At 45.8% G+C, this 16,946-nt stretch overlaps 1 protein-coding gene across 1 annotated transcript in view; it reads right to left on the minus strand.

Moving 5' to 3' along the window:
* Positions 1-641: 641 nt before the first annotated feature.
* The window catches only part of SEC13 (SEC13 homolog, nuclear pore and COPII coat complex component), a 41,865-nt gene continuing 25,560 nt past the window's right edge, over positions 642-16,946 (minus strand). The window contains exons 7-9 of the mRNA XM_065933888.1: positions 16,475-16,598; positions 14,793-14,939; positions 642-1,079 (exon numbers count right to left, since the gene is read on the minus strand). Coding sequence (XP_065789960.1) covers positions 966-1,079; positions 14,793-14,939; positions 16,475-16,598 — 385 coding nt within the window. The 3' untranslated portion in view covers positions 642-965. The remainder of the gene's footprint in view (positions 1,080-14,792; positions 14,940-16,474; positions 16,599-16,946) is intronic.

A 16,946-nucleotide genomic window follows, 5' to 3' on the forward strand; every position in this document is an offset into this window, starting at 1 on the left:
CCAGTCTGGAAGTGAGGAGACACTAGAATTCTACTCCAGGGGAGAAACGTTTATGCCAAAACCTTACAGCACCCTGGGGTCAGCTGGACCGGCCTTGGGGACCGCGAGCCTCTTCACACTCAGGGTTTTTTCCTTCTCTGGTTTTTAGTAGTTACAGGCTGTACACAGCACAGGGGCAGTTTCTCACCTTCCTGCTGATTCCCTCGGTGCTAATTCCAGATTTTCTGCCTCCAGAGGCTCGACACGCTGTCTGCAGAGATCTCCGTCACTGCAGTGAGTGGTGTCAGTGCTCCTTCCAGTCAGGGTCACAGGTGCTCCGAGGAGCTCCTCCACTAGGGGGAGGTAAGGCCCTCCGCCCGCCAACGGGTTAAGTGGACAGGGCGGGCTTTATCAGCCCGTCCGTAACAGGCGTATCCTCAGGGTGAGCGAGCAGTGCAGGGGAGACAGCGGCAGCCCTGACGGCCCAGTGCATTACGGAGCCCTGCAGGGTGCCTGCAGCAGAACTCGGGTAGGGGCATGGTGCCCGAGAGGTGTGTGCGAGGCTTGGTCAGGCCCCCGGGGACCTGGTCTGCATCTCTGCTCTTCTCAGACAACTAGAAAAGGAGCTCGGTTTTAGGTGGGTTAGGAAAATGCAGGGAGAGTTATAAGCAATATGTGTTTATTTAATTACTCTGGAAACAAACCCCACAAATGACACCTGAACGTAAAAGGTACTTAAAAATGACCAAAGTATCTTAAAATAACAACCTTCAGATCTTTTCATAGTTTTCCCCTCAGAACAAGTGTGTCTTCAGCTGGACGGCAGGTTACAAACCATATCAGATCATGTTAAGGCAGATGACAGTCCTGTTGTGTCTGTGACTCTCCCGAAGGGGATGGTGCGGGAGCGGGGTGTTCTTCCTCTCCGCCGTCTGGGCTGCTGGCCCAGGATCTGCAGCAGGTGGAGAACCAGGCATGCTGTGCGCTCACTGCTCGTTCTGCTGTCCCTCTGTGACAGACGTGGACACGGATCCCTGGCCCTTGTTGACGTCACTGATGCACACCCACTGCCCGTCGACCGACTCCTTCCACAGGGTCACCTGCAAGCAGAACACGGCACCCGCTGGAGGAGGCACCCTGCCCTCCTCTCCATCGGAGACCACAGCTCACCTCAAGGGGTAAATCGAGCACTTACATTTGGTGGTTTCAGTGGAGGAACCAAGGTAAATAAAGGAATAAAAACCCACACAGAGGAAGACAGGGGTGGAGAGAGTGATATCAAGAAGAGGATGACTCCAGCTGCTCCTAGCTTCATCTCCCTCATGAAGAACTGAGAACTTTTCAGGGACATGACATGCCTGAACAAATCCTACAGCACTGAGGCTAAGTGCCCCTACCGCAAAGCCGGAGACTGACTCCATGAGAAGGTGAGAGGTGTGGCCCATGTTCGGCCCAGGGCCCCTTTCCAGGGCTGGCAGAGCACCATGCAGAGAGGCTGCTCCTGAGGCTCTGGCACCAGAGTGAGAAGAGAGCTCTCTGCTTGCAAAGAAGTTCCCACTTCGCAGATTGGCTACTCTGGTTTGGCTCCACAGAGACTGCAGTTGAATCTGAGGCTCTGCTGCTGAGACAATAACTGTGCCGGGTAAGGCCTGCCACAGCCAGCGCCCGGATCTTGAGGCAGGAGTCTGTTCCTACAGGGAACGTGGGGACACTGAAGGCTAGAGATTAGTAACCTCACAGCACGCATCGCCTGATGGCTCAGTTGGTGAAGAATCTGCCTGCAACGCAGGAGATGCAGCCTCGATCCCTGGGTGAGGAAGATCCCCTGGAGGAGGAAATGGCAAACTGCTCCAGCATTCTTGCCTGGAAAATCCCATGGTCAGAGGAGTGGGGCAGGCTACACACACTCCACGGGTTCGCAAAGAGCTGGACACGACTGAGTGAGAAACCTCAGAGCTGCTTCCCAGGCCAGGAACCACTGCCGACCCTCAGGGCAGGCAGACTGCACTGGCACTCTGTAGAAAAAAACTGAGTCACCTCACTCACCAAGAATCCAGTGCACCCTCTTGCTCAGAAGCTCACCAAAGCGAGAGCAAGCCTCCTTTGGTATCTGTGATACCACTATATCGAGAGGCTCCCAGGTACAGAACCTGAAGCAATGAGTGCTAGAATTGAATCCAAATGTTATCAGATACAGCACAGAAATACATGGTCTAATCCATAATTAGAGGGGAAAAGAAACAGGAAGTTCAGGGAGAATTCCTTGAAATTAATAAAAACGGCAATCGTAACACAATGTGAGAAAAACAATCTCAAGAGTATCCTGGGCGGATAAACCAGGAGGTTGCGATTCACGTAGAGAAACTTCTGTTAATAAGACAAACCATCAAAAAGGCCCTATGGCAGCCCAGCTGAGCTCTACTATGAGAAAGGACAGGTGAGTGTATACGGACAGGGGACCAGCACAGTGTTCTGAAACTGACACAACCCTCTACATCTGCAGTAGTCCCAGGTAAAATAAAAAGGAAAACCTGAGACTACTGTCTACTATGGTATGTGAGGGCTCTGAAACCAGGGCTAATGTCCATCTCGAGGGCCGTAGGGAGCTGGCAGGGTGGGGCCAGCAGTGATGCCTCTTGGACCTGACTGCCTGCTGCCTCAATCACCAGACACGCTGGCCATGCAGAGGATAAAGCACACCCAGTGACCCAAAAGGCGAGTCCCCTGGGCGGGAGATCTGGAAAGACCCGAGTCCCCACGGCCGATTCTGCAGAGGGCTCCCCTTCTCTGGCCTCTGTCCAGGGGCTCAACCCCACATACACTGGGCAGCTCCTGTGCGCTGCGGCATCCGGGTTTCAATCTGGTGGGTTAATGGTCAGGAGGCGGAAGGAGACAGAAACCCTGGGATGTCTGCTGTACCCATCAGTCTTGGGACAACCCAGGAACACGTGGTTCCCAACAGTTCTGGAGGCTGCACCAACCACCAAGGGCAGAAAGAAATGCTGCCGCCTGTGGCCATTTCCCACACCAACACTATTAAAACCATGGTTTCAGGACACTTCAAGCTCACCAGGCCTGTGGGGCTGTAAAAGGCACCCATTTTCAAGAAATAGGGCCCCAGAATCTCAGGGATAAGAATTCAAAACAGAAACCACTTTCCAATAGCGGGCTGCAGGGTACATTTTCCACACACTGCTCTCAACCTCAGCACAGAAAGACATGCTCTTCCTGCCCAATTAGTAGAGAGGATCAGCAGAAACACGACGAGGAATCCCAACCCTTACACAGTGTGAGAGAATCCGTCTCGGAGAGGACCTGGAAAGAAGACAGCCCTCCTGCACTGCTGGGGTAGATGCATATTGAGAGCGCTACTAGGCAGAACACTAAGGAGGTTGACGAAAAATTCAGAAAGGGAGCTATCATAGTTGACTGAGAAAGAGCCCAGCGGGCACACAGCAGCAGACGCCTGAACTTCAAAAGCTACCTGGCACCCCAGCGTCCACTGCACTATTACGTGCAATGAGAAAAATGATAAATACTGATGACAGATGAACTGCTAAAAATCGTGATACAGATATAGTGGAATTAACTCCTCAGCAATGGAAGCACAGCTATATGAATGGATCCAGAGATGAGCCCATGAACCAACTAATACAGATGCAGACTGACAAATATTTCATGATTTCCATAACAGGCAGAATCTAAACACTGTTACATGTGAACTTAGCTTAAAAGAAAAAGAGGCTCAGTGAAGAAGAAAAAAAGGTTAGTGCAGCGTTAGGGGGCAGATAAAAGAGAAGGCTGGGATTCAGTTACATAAACTCCTGTTAATAAAATAGACAATCAACAAGAACCTACTGCAGCAAAGAGAATTCCACTGGACGCTGTATCCTAAGCTATCCGGGTTCAGAATTCTAGAAAGAAGAGGGTGTGTATATGCACAGGTGATCAGCACTCAGCATTGTGAAACTGATGCAACACTGTAAATCAACAACACTCCCAGATAAAACAAAGAGGGAAAAAGGAAAATCTGAGACTGCTGTCTACTGTTTTGTGATGAGGGCTCTGAAACGGGCTAATGTCCATCCCTGGAGCCTGAGCTGGTTGGAAAATGAGGCTGGGGAGTGCAGGGGTGGAGGAAGCTGGCAGGGAGACAGCAGCAATGATGCACTCTTGGACCTGGAGTTCCTGGTGCTTCTGGAATGCAGTAGTCACCAGACTTGGTGGGTGATGAGGGGAATACACACACCCAGTGCACCCGAGAGGGCAGTCTTCTGGGTGGGAGAGGTTTGAAAAGACCACGAATCCACATGGCCAGCTTCCGTGGAGGGCTCCCCTTCTCTATTCTCTGCCCAGAGGCTACACCTCACCTACACCAGGCAGCACCTGTGCACTGCGGCTTTTTCTGGGTTTGAATCTATTCGCGTGAAGGGTGAGGAGGAGGAAGGAGACAGGAACCCTGGGGTGTTGGTTCTGCACCCTTCAGTCTCAGTGGGGACCCAAGAACGCGTCATTCCCTACGGTTGTGGAGGCTGCATTAACCAGAGTCAGGCAGGAAGAAATGCTGCCGCCTTGCGGCCATTGCCCCAAACAACAACACTAAAACCGCTGCTTCAGGGCACTCAAACTCACCAGGCGTGTTGGGTTGTAAAAGGCACCTGTCTTAAGAACATGTGAACAATGAGCAAACTCCACAAAACAACTTCTGAATTCTGGCAGAGGACATCAGGCACCCAGAAAAGCAGCTCACTGTCTTTGAAAGGAGGTAGGACAAAATATAAAGGATAAAGAGAGAGACAAAAGAGTTAGGGATGACAGATTCATCTGGGGAAGGGAGTCTTAAAAGAGGAGAATTTTCCAAACACCAGGAAACCCTCTCACCAGTGGGTCTGGGGGAAGTTTTCGAATCTCAGAGGGCAACATAACCGGGAGGAAAAATAAATAAAACCCACAGATGACGTGCCTAAAGGCAAGTCCCAGCAGAGAAGTACCCCAGACGCTGGTATCTGCCACCAGCAAGCGGGGGATGACCTGAGGGCAATCTGAGGGAGCTAACGTGAGACAGCACCTAAACTGTGGGATAGCCAGAGAGAGAGATCTATCCTGCAAAAAGCCCTAAACTAAGGCACTGCCGGTCGTTCACAGAACAAAGCACTGAGCCAATACCAGAGAAGAGCTAGCTGGTTGCGGATCAGCCCATCCCCTGCTGGGGGCAGCGGCCAGGCAGGCGCCAGCCAGAGCCGGAACGGGGCAAACTCAGCCGCAGAGAGAGCATCCCCTATCAAACTGTGAGCTGGCTTCCAGTTTCTAACCAAAGACTTCCTGAGATTCTGGACGATTGAGATCAGCTCCCCAGAAGAGACACACGGCACACCGGAGACCTGAGCGGCGATAAGACGCACTGCACCCGGGGAGAGTGTGCGCGCCACTCACCTGGTCTCCTGAGCTGCTCGGGCCTGGGACGGCATAAAACGCAGGCCCAACCGAGTCTGCGCCTTGGTGGAGTACCTGAGACCCTGAACGGCTTAGACCTGGGAAGTGCACGCAACCCAGGGCCCGCTCCCTGCAGAGCAAGCCGACACCTGAGCAGTGTAGACGGGGAAAGCACACACGCTGTGAATGGGGGCAGACCCAGTGCGGCTGAGACGCTGCGAGCGCTCCCCACACACACCAGGGATGTTTGTCTGCAGTGCTCCCCGCTCCCCACAGCACGACTGAGCAAGTGAGCCTGAAGAGACCACCTTCGCCCCCTTGTGTCAGGGCGGAAATTAGACACTGAAGAGACCTGCAAACAGAAGCCAAGTAAACAGAGGGAACCGCTTTGGAAGTGACAGGTGCAACAGATTAACATCCCTGTAGTTAAGACCAACTACATGGGAAGGGGCCTATAGATACTGAGAAGTATAAGCTGGAACAAGGGACTATCTGAAACTGAACTGACCCCACACTGCCCACAACAGCACCAGAGAAATTCCTAGATGTATTTTTACTATTATCATTCTTTTCTTAATTAAAAAAAAAATTTTTAAGTCCTCTATTACTCCTTTAATTTTCATTTTTATAACCTACTATTACCTTGCAAAAAAAAGACCCTATTTATAAAGCAAACTTCATATATATTTCTTATACATTGTGTTTTTTTTTAATATTGTATTTTTGAGAGTCTAATCTCTACTCTAGATTTTTAATCTTTGCTTTTTGGTATTTGTTATCAATTTTGTACATTTAAGAATCCAATCTTCAGTACTCATTTTCACTTGGGAGTGTGATTACTGGCTCTCCCCCTTTTGACTCTCCTTTTTCTCCCCCAGGTCACCTCTATCTCCTCCCTCCCCCTTCTCTTCTCAACCCAACTCTGTGACTCTCTGTGGGTGTTCCAGGCTGTGGAGAACACTTAGGGAACAGAGCACTGCCTGGATCTCTCTCTCTCCTTTTGATTCCCACTCTTCTCCTCCTGCTCACCTCTATCTCCCTCCTCCCTCTTCTCGTCTCCATGTAACTCTGTGGACCTCTCCAGGTGTCCCTCAGTGTGGAGAATCTTTTCACCATTAACCTAGAAGTTTTATTATCAGTGCTGTATGGATGGAGAAGTCTTGAGGCTACTGTAAGAATAAGACTGAAAACCAGAGGCAGGAGGCTTAGCCCAAAACCTGAGAACACCAGAGAACTCCTGACTTCAGGAACATTAATTGATAAGAGATGATCCAAAAGCCTCCATACCTACACTGAAACCAAGCACCACCCAAGGGCCAACAAACTCCAGAGCAAGACGCACCACACAGATTCTCCAGCAATGCAGGAACATAGCCCTGAGCTTCAATATACAGGCTGCCCAAAGTCATGCCAAACCCACAGACATCTCAAAACTCATTAGTGGACACTTCATTGCACCAGAGAGAAGAAATCCAGCTCCACCCACCAGAACACCAACACAAGCTTCCCTAACCAGGAAACCTTGACAAGCCACTCGTCCAACCCCACCCACAGGGAGGAACCTCCACCATAAAGCGGAACCACAAACTGCCAGAATACAGAAAGGCCACCCCAAACACAGCAATCTAAATAAGATGAAAAGGCAGAGAAATACTCAGCAGGTCAAGGAACAGGGTAAATGCCCACAAAACCAAACAAAAGAAGAGGAGATGGGGAGTCTACCTGATAAAGAATTCTGAATAATGATAGTGAAAACGATCCAAAATCTTGAAGACAAAATGGAGTTACGGATAAACAGCCTGGAGAAAAGGATTGAGAAGATGCAAGAAATGTTTAACAAGGACCTAGAAGAAATAAAAAAGTCAATTAATAATGAATAATGCAATATATGAAATAAAAAACACGCTGGAGGGAACCAACAGTAGAATAATGGAGGTAGAAGATAGGATAAGTGAGGTAGAAGATAGAATGGTAGAAATAAATGAAGCAGAGAGGAAAAAAGAAAAAAGAATTGAAAGAAATGAGGACAACCCCAGAGACCTCTGGGACAATGTTAAACGCTCCAACATTTGAGTCATAGGAGTTCCAGAAGAAGAAAACAAAAAGAAAGACCATGAGAAAATACTTGAGGAGATAACAGTTGAAAACTTCCCTAAAATGGGGAAGGAAATAGTCATTCAAGTCCCAAGAAACCCAGAGAGTCCCAAACAGGATGAAACCAAGGTGAAACACCCCAAGACACATATTAATCAAATCAACAAAGATCAAACGTTAAAAGCAACAAGCGAAAAACAACAAATAACACACAAGGGGATTCCCATAAGGGTCACAGCTGATCTTTCAACAGAAACTCTTCAGCCCAGAAGGGAATGGCAGGACATACTTAAAGTGATGAGAGAGAATAACCTACAATCCAGATTACTGTACCCAGCAAGGATCTCATTCAGATATGGAGACTTCAAAAACTTTACAGACAAGCAAAAGCTGAGAGAATTCAGCACCACCAAACCAGCTCTTCAACAAATGCTAAAGGATCTTCTCTAGACAGGAAACACAGAAAGCGTGTATAAACTTGAACCCAAAACAACAAAGTAAATGGCAACAGGACCATAGTTATCAATAATTACCTTAAATATAAATGGATTGAATGCCCCAATCAAAAGACAAAGACTGGATGAATGGATACAAAAACAAGACCCCTATATATGCTGTCTACAAGAGACCCACCTCAAAACAAGGGACACATACAGACTGAAAGCGAAGGGCTGGAAAAAGATATTTCATGCAAATGGAGACAAAAAAAAAGGAGTAGTAGCAATATTCATATCAGATAAAATAGACTTTAAAATAAAGCTGTGAAGAGAGACAAAGGAGGACACTACATAATGATCAAAGGATCGATCCAAGAAGAAGATGTAACAATTATGAATATATATGCCCCCAACATAGGAGCACCACAATATGTAAGGCAAACGCTAGCAAGTATGAAAGGGGAAATTAATAATAACACAACGATAGTGGGCCAGCTAGACCTAATTGATATCTGTAGGACATTTCACCCCCAAACAATGAATTTCATCTTTTTCTCAAGTGCACACGGAACCTTCTCCAGGAAAGATCACATCCTGGGTCATAAATCTAGCCTTGGTAAATTCAAAAAAATTGAAATTATTAGATCTCAATTACAGGAAAAAAAAAAACTATTAAAAATTCCAACATATGGAGGCTAAACAACACGCTTCTGAATAACCAACAAATCATAGAAGAAATCAAAAAAGAAATCAAAATATGCATAGGAACGAATGAAAATGAAAACACAACAATCCAAAACCTATGGGACACTGTAAAAGCAGTAAGGGGAAGGTTCATAGCAATACAGGCTTACCTCAAGAAACAAGAAAAAAGTCAAATAAATAACCTAACTCTACACCTAAAGCAACTAGAAAAGGAAGACATGAAGAACCCCAGGGTTAGCAGAAGGGAAGAAATCTTAAAAATTAGGGCAGAAATAAATGCAAAAGAAACAAAAGAGACCATAGCAAAAATCAACAAAGCTAAAAGCTGGTTCTTTGAGAAGATAAATACAACTGACAAACCATTAGCCAGACTCATCAAGAAACAAAGGGAGAAGAATTAAATCAACAATGTTAGAAAAGAAAATGGAGAAGTCACAACAGACAACACAGAAATACAAAGGATCATAAGAGACTACTATCAGCAACTATACACCAATGAAATGGACAATTTGGAAGAAATGGACAAATTCTTAGGAAAGTACAACTTTCCAAAATTGAACCAGGAAGAAAGAGAAAATCTTAACAGACCCGTCACAAACACGGAAATTCAAACTGTAATCAGAAATCTTCCAACAAACAAAAGCCTAGGACCAGATGGCTTCACAGCTGAATTCTACCAAAAATTTAGAGAAGTGCTAACACCTATCCTACTCAACCTCTTCCAGAAAATTGCAGAGGAAAGTAAACTTTCAAACACCATCACCCTAATACCAAAACCAGACAAAGATGCTACAAAGAAACTATAGGCCAATATCACTGATGAACATAGATGCAAAAATCCTTAACAAAATTCTAGCAAACAGAGTCCAACAACATATTAAAAAGATCATACATCATGACCAAGTGGACTTTATCCCAGGGATGCAAGGATTCTTCAATATCTGCAAATCAATCAATGTAATACACCACATTAACAAATTGAAAGATAAAAATCATATGATTATCTCAATAGATGCAGCGAAAGCCTTTGACAAAATTCAATATCCATTTATAATAAAAACCCTCCAGAAAGCAGGAATAGAAGGAACATACCTCAACATAATAAAAGCTATATATGACAAACCCACAGCAAACATTATCCTCAAATGTGAAAAATTGAAAGCATTTCCCCTAAAGTCAGGAACAAGACAAGGGTGCCCACTCTCACCACTACTATTCAACATAGTTTTGGCCACAGCAATCAGAGCAGAAAAGGAAATAAAAGGAATCCAGATTGGAAAAGAAGAAGTAAAACTCACTGTTTGCAGATGACATGATCCTCTACATAGAAAACCCTAAAGACTCTACCAGAAAATTACTAGAGCTAATCAATGAATATAGTAAAGCTGCAGGATATAAAATTAACACACAGAAATCCCTTGCATTCCTATACACTAACAATGGGAAAACAGAGAAATTAAGGAAACAATTCCATTCACCATTGCAACGAAAAGAATAAAATACTTGGGAATATATCTACCTAACAAAAGACCTATATGTAGAAAACTATAAAACACTGATAAAGAAATCAAAGAGGACACAAATAAATGGAGAAATATACCATATTCACGGATTGGAAGGATCAATATAGTGAAAATGAGTACACTACCCAAAGCAATCTATAGATTCAATGCAGTCCCTATCAAGCTACCAATGCTATTTTTCAGAGAACTAGAACAAATAATTTCACAATTTGTATGGAAATACAAAAAACCTCGAATAGCCAAAGCAATCTTGAGAAAGAAGAATGGAACTGGAGGAATCAACCTGCCTGACTTCAGACTCTACTACAAAGCTACAGTCATCAAGACAGTATTGTACTGGCACAAAGACAGAAATACAGATCAACGGAACAGAATAGAAAGCCCAGAGATAAATCCACGTACCTATGGACACCTTATCTTTGACAAAGGAGGAAAGAATATACAATGGAGAAAAGACAATCTCTTTAACAAGTGGTGCTGGGAAAACTGGTCAACCACATGTAAAAGAATGAAACTAGAACACTCTCTAACAACATACACAAAAATAAACTCAAAATGGATTACAGATCTAAACATAAGACCAGAAACTATAAAACTCCTAGAGGAAAACACAGGCAAAACACTTCCCAACATAAATCACAGCAAGATCCTCTATGACCCACCTCCCAGTGTAATGGAAATAAAAGCAAAAATAAACAAATGGGACCTAATTAAATTTAAAAGCTTTTGCACAACAAAGGAAACTACAAGTGAGGTGAAAAGACAGCCTTCAGAATGGGAGAAAATAATAGCAAAGGAAGCAACTGACAAAGAATTAATCTCAAAAATATACAAGCATCTCCTGAAGCTCAATTCCAGAAAAATAAATGACCTAATCAAAAAATGGGCCAAAGAACTAGACAGAAATACAGATAGATGGCTAACAAACACATGAAAAGATGCTCAACATCACTCATTATCAGAGAAATGCAAATAAAAACCACAATGAGGTACCATCTCATGCTAGTCAGAATGGCTGCTATCCAAAAATCTACAAACAATAAATGCTGGAGAAGGTGTGGAGAAAAGAGAACCCTCTTACACTGTTGGTGGGAATGCAAACTAGTACAGCCGCTATGGAGAACAGTGCGGAGATTCCTTAAGAAACTGGAAATAGAACTGCCATATGACCCAGCAATACCACTGCAGGGCATACACACCAAGGAAACCAGAATTGAAAGAGACACATGTACCCCAATGTCCATCACAGCACTGTTTATAATAGCCAGGACATGGAAGCAACCTAGATGTCCATCAGTAGACAAATGGATAAGAAGCCAGAAGGCAAAACACCAATACAGTATACTAACGCATATATATGGAATTTAGAAAGATGCTAACAACAACCCTATATGCGAGACAGCAAAAGAGACACAGATATATAGAACAGTCTTCTGGACTCTGTGGGAGAAGGCGAGGGTGGGAAGATCTGAGAGAACAGCACTGAAGCATGTATATTATCATATATGAAACAGATCGCCAGTCCAGGTTCAATGCATGAGACAGGGTGCTCAGGGCTGGTGCAATGGGATGATGCAGACGGATGGGATGGGGAAAGAGGTGGGAGGGGGGTTCAGGATGGGGAACACATGTACACCCGTGGCTGATTCATGTCAATGTATGGCAAAAACCACTACAATATTATAAAGTAATTAGCCTCCAACTAAAATAAATTAAAAAATAAATAAACCAGATGGGGAATGTTATCCCCTGCAGCAAAAAAGAAAAAAGAAATATGCTCTGGCATCTCACGGATAATAATTCTAAACAGGCCACTTTACCGAAGCAAGTTGCAGAGATGTATTTTCCTCACACAGCTTTCAACCTAGGTAGCTAAACACATGCTGTAACTCCCCAATTAGTAGAGAGAATCAACAGGAAACTCCAACTAGTAATCCCCTGACACCAAACAAGGGCCATCCTTATGCAATGTGAAAGAATCAGTCCTAGTGGGAACCTAGGAAGAAGGGAACCCTCCTAGTCTGTTGGCAGAAATGCAACTTGGTAGGCCTACTACACAGAACACTTTGGAGGTTGGTCGAAAATTCAGAAAGCGAGGTACCATAGTCAACTGAGAAAGATTCCTTCGAGTACAGGGCCTGCAGACAACTAAAGTCAAAAGATAACTGTACCTCCAACTCCTCTGCATCATTTACAAACAGGAAAATGATAAACAAATACAAAAGACAGATGAACTGGTAAAAACTGTGGTACAGATTTACTGAAATTATTTCCTCATCCATGGAAACAAAGGAAAAAATGTCAATTGCAGCCATGTGGATGGACCCAGAGAGGATCCCATGAACCATCTAATTCAGATACAGACCAACAAATATTTAGTGATGTCCATAATATGCGTAACCTGAATAGTGTTAGATGTGAACTTCAAAGAGAAAGAGAGTCTCAGTGAAGAAAAAAACAAGAAGTGTTAGTGCAGTATAGTGAGCAGACAAATGAGAAGGTTGGGATTCACACACATAAAATAATCAACAAGAACCGACTGCAGTGCAGAGAGAACTCCAGTGGACACTGTGTCCTAAGCTATCCAGCCAAAGAATCTGAGAAACCACAGGTATGTATGTGCATATGTTTAGGTGACCAGTACCCAGTGTTCTGACACTGACGCAACACTGTACACCAAGAATACTCCCAGACAGAGAGGAAAACAGGAAAGCCTGCAACAGTGCTGTCTACTGTGTTGAGACGAGGCCTCTGAAACCTGGGGCAATGTCCGTCCCTGGAGCCTGAGCTGGCTGGGAAATGAGGCTGGAGCGGCTGGGACAAGGCTGCAGCGGCTGGGGCCGAGGGAGCTGGGAGGGAGGGGCCAGCAGTGATGCCCTCTTGGACCTGAGTGTCTGGTCCCTCTGGAAGGCACCAGAGTCAGCAGGTATGGGTGGGACATGCAGAGTGCTAAACCCACTGAGTGCACCAAAGAGGCGAGTCCTCTGGGAGGGAAGAGGTCCGTAACGTCCCGGGTCTCCACAGCTCTTGGTGGAGGGCTTCCCATCTCTAGCGTCTGTCCAGACACTCAACACACTGGCCACCCCCCTACGTATTGGGGTTCGGCAGGGGTTGGTATTTTGGGTGCTGAAGGGTGAAGAGGAGGAAGAAAGGAGAAGGAAGCCCTTCAGTGTGTGTGCTGGCACATACCGTCCCCTTGACATCCCGGGAATATGGCTTTTCCTAAGCTTCTGGAAGCTGCGGTAACCACAGTTGGTCAAGAAGAAACGTTACTTCCTTGTTGCCGTTTTCCATAACAAGTACTTTAAATCCAGGGCTTAAGGAAAGGTCATATTCGAAAGGTGTGTTGGGTTCTAAATGATACCTGCTGTCAATTAATGACTTTGGGTAGGTAATGTAATAACCATGAAAACAGGGTCCACTTTTAATACGGCAATTTCAAAAGGTACATTTTACTTACAATGCAGTGAAAAAAAAAGTCACACTAAAGATGTTCAACCTAATATCAGAAATTAAATCAAGGTGTAGAAATAACAAACACAGGAAGAGTGTTCAGAGAAAATGGAACTCTTGTGAGATGCTGATAGCAGTGCAATGTGGTAACAGCCTCTACTGAGAATAGAATGTGGTTCCTCAAAATAAAAGACAGATATATTATTGGGCCATTTCAGTCTCTGGCGAATAAGCACAGAAAAGTATAATTGGAAAAGGCACACACGTGACTACTGCCTCATCTATGCAACAGACTCCCAGAGATAAAGAATACACTTCTGGTTGCCAAGATGGATGGGGTCTACATGAGGGACGGATTGGGAGTTTAGGATTGGCAGATGGAAGCTATTATACACAGAATGGATTAACAACAAGGTCCTACCACAGAACAGAGGGAACTACATCCAGTATTTTGTAATAAACCACAATGGAAAGGAACATGAAAGAAAGATGTATAACTGAATGACTCTTCCGTACAGCAGAAATTAACACAACATTGTAAATCAGCTACATACCTCAATTAACAACAACAAGCCACCCACAAAAAATCAAATCTTTTATAATTCTACTTCTAGGCGGTCCCTAGAATAATCCATTCATAGCGACGGAGAGCAAGATTAAGGTTGTTGGAAGATCGATGATGTCGATAATAGACGTGCTCAAGTCTTCCTTCTGGCTCCTCCCAAGCCTGCGGTTAGATGGAAGACTCAACTGCGCCCTCTACTGGGCAAAGTAAAAACAGGGCCCTGTCTGCCAAGTCACAGAGATAGGGTGCACATACCTTACTGTCCTTGGGCTGCAAAGAGATCCAACCAGTCCATCCTAAAGGAAATCAGTCCTGAATATTCATTGGAAGGACTGATGCTGAAGCTGAAACTCCAATACTTTGGCCACCTGATGCAAAGAGCTGACTCATGTGAAAAGACCCCGATGCTGGGAAAGATTGAGAGCAGGAACAGAAGTGGACGACAGAGGATGAGATGGTTGGATGGCATCACTGACTCAATGGACATGGGTTTGGGTGGACTCCCGGCGTTTGTAATGGACAGGGAGGTCTGGTGTGCTGCAGTTCGTGGGGTCACAGACTCGCACACGAGATTGAGCAACTGAACTGAGCAACTGAACTGACCTTATTGTCTCCGCCTGAGACCGCCAGGATATTGGCTGTGATGGACCAGCTGACATGCCATACAACATCGTTGAACTTGTGCAGCAGCTTGGGAGACCATGTATTGCCCGAGGCATCATCACAGGTCCAAATGAACACTCGACCATCCTGGGAAAAGAAGGCTAGAGTCAGGAGACGGGGGCAACAATCCTCCCCGGTGCCATCTTCTCCCTCTGTATCTGTACTGGACCTTTTCAGGAGGAGGGTGAGGGAATCAGGGCAAACCACAGCCAAAGACCTCCTGGGTGTTTACAGCTTTGACAACCAATTTCTGGCCCACAGCACCCTTGCCTGTATCGCTTCACCCCAGGAACACACTTCAAGTCGGTCAGGAGCCTCCAGGCCCCTTTCCGCATACAGGTTTCAGGTATGGACTTTGTCAGCACTGCTATTTCTCAAATTTTCCCTGGGGCTCTCCCATATATGCCAAGTCACTTCCTGGTTTTGGTTTCCGGCAGCTCTGTACTTTCTCAGTGGAATGGGTATAGGTGTTTAAAAAGAAGCTCAGAGAATGAGAAGGGACCAAAAAAAAACCACACAAAAATAAACACACACACAAAACAAACCAAAACAAAATGATCTTTTACGTCATTTGACCCTCTTATACTTGGTCCTCTCAACAGGCTCAGGAGGAGCCTCCAGGAGGGCATGACAAAGCCACCCCAGCCGTCTTGCCTGGAGGATTCCATGGACAGAGGAGCCTGGCACTTTGCAGTCCACAGGGTCACACCAGAGTAGGACACAACTGAAGCGGCTTAGCACACACGCACACACAAGAATAGCTCAAATGATGTAAAAGGCCTGGCCTAACCTGCATCTTCAATGAAAGTGTTACTCACTTCAGTCCTGTCTGACTCTGCGACTCCATGGACTGTAGCCCACCAGGCTCCTCTGTCCATGGGATTCTCCAGGTAAAAAGACTGGAGTGGGTTGCCATGCCATTTTCCAAGGCATCTTCCTGACCCAGGGATTGAACTCGGGGTCTCTCGTATTGCAGGCTGATTCTGAGCCACCAGGGAAGCCCCCTCATCTTAGATGAGTGAAGTGAAAGTTGCTCAATTGTGTTTAACTTTTTGTGACCCCATAGACTGTATAATCCATGGAATTCTCCAGGCCAGAATACTGAAGTGGGTAGCCTTTCCCTTCTCTAGGGGATCTTCCCAACTCGGGGATCAAACCCAGGTCTCCTGCATTGCAGGTGGATTCTTTACCAGCTGAGCTATCAGGGAAGCCTCATCTTAGGTGCTTGCATGTAATTAAAGGCTTGTCCTGGGTCTTTTCTGTCTGGGAAGCATGAGCAGGGAGACGAGCCCAAGGTCTTAGGATTTCCCACTGATCCTGGTCCTTGTTTGGGAACACTCTTAAAATGATGCCCGGGTAGCTCCAATCCCTATCCATAAAAGGGTCAGGAGAGGAACTAGTCCTGAGTCTGGTCTTCCTCTTGGTTCAGTAGAAGATAGCCACTGTGGCTTCTGGTCAAGATCTCACTGAGAGATGAGTGGGCTCCAGAAGCTCTCTTATTTGCAGTGGTTCACAGGTGCCAGCCTCCTGCCCTTCCAAAGACTTCCCCCAGGAGACTGTAAGGGTTGATGGAACTTCCCGAGAATAACTAATGTGGGACGCCTGCGTGGGTCTGAACTGACCTGAGAGCAGCTGGCAATGGTGCTGGTAGGCAGGCCGATGGAGGGGGCCCAGGCCACATCTCGAACCCAGTCACTGTGGGCTTCCAACTTCTGCTCTTCCTTCCACTGGCCGTCCTCCTCCTCCCTAGCAGGAGAGACGGGAGGGAGAATTCAGCAGGCAGAGCCCAGGCGCCACTCCCTCACCTCCCTCCCCACCCCAAAGGCTCCACAGGGGTGGAGAAGCTACTCCATCTTTCTGATAGCATTTGTTGAGTCAAATGATAGCATTTAGGAAGAGTCAAACCGCCTGTGAAAAGGGCAAGTTTTTGACTTTTTTTTTTTTAAATAAAGGATGTCTTCTGAAAGACTGAAGACAGTATTCAGTGGGCAGAGGGGAAAAGGTGATTCTGTTTCCGGTGAACTGAGGTTGAGTCATGGTAGACAGTAGACAGGGTAGAAGATTCCCCTTAAGAAGATAAGATCCCCAACCCCG

This window comes from Muntiacus reevesi, chromosome 4, assembly GCF_963930625.1.
Source record: "Muntiacus reevesi chromosome 4, mMunRee1.1, whole genome shotgun sequence".
Taxonomy (NCBI): Eukaryota; Metazoa; Chordata; class Mammalia; order Artiodactyla; family Cervidae; genus Muntiacus; species Muntiacus reevesi.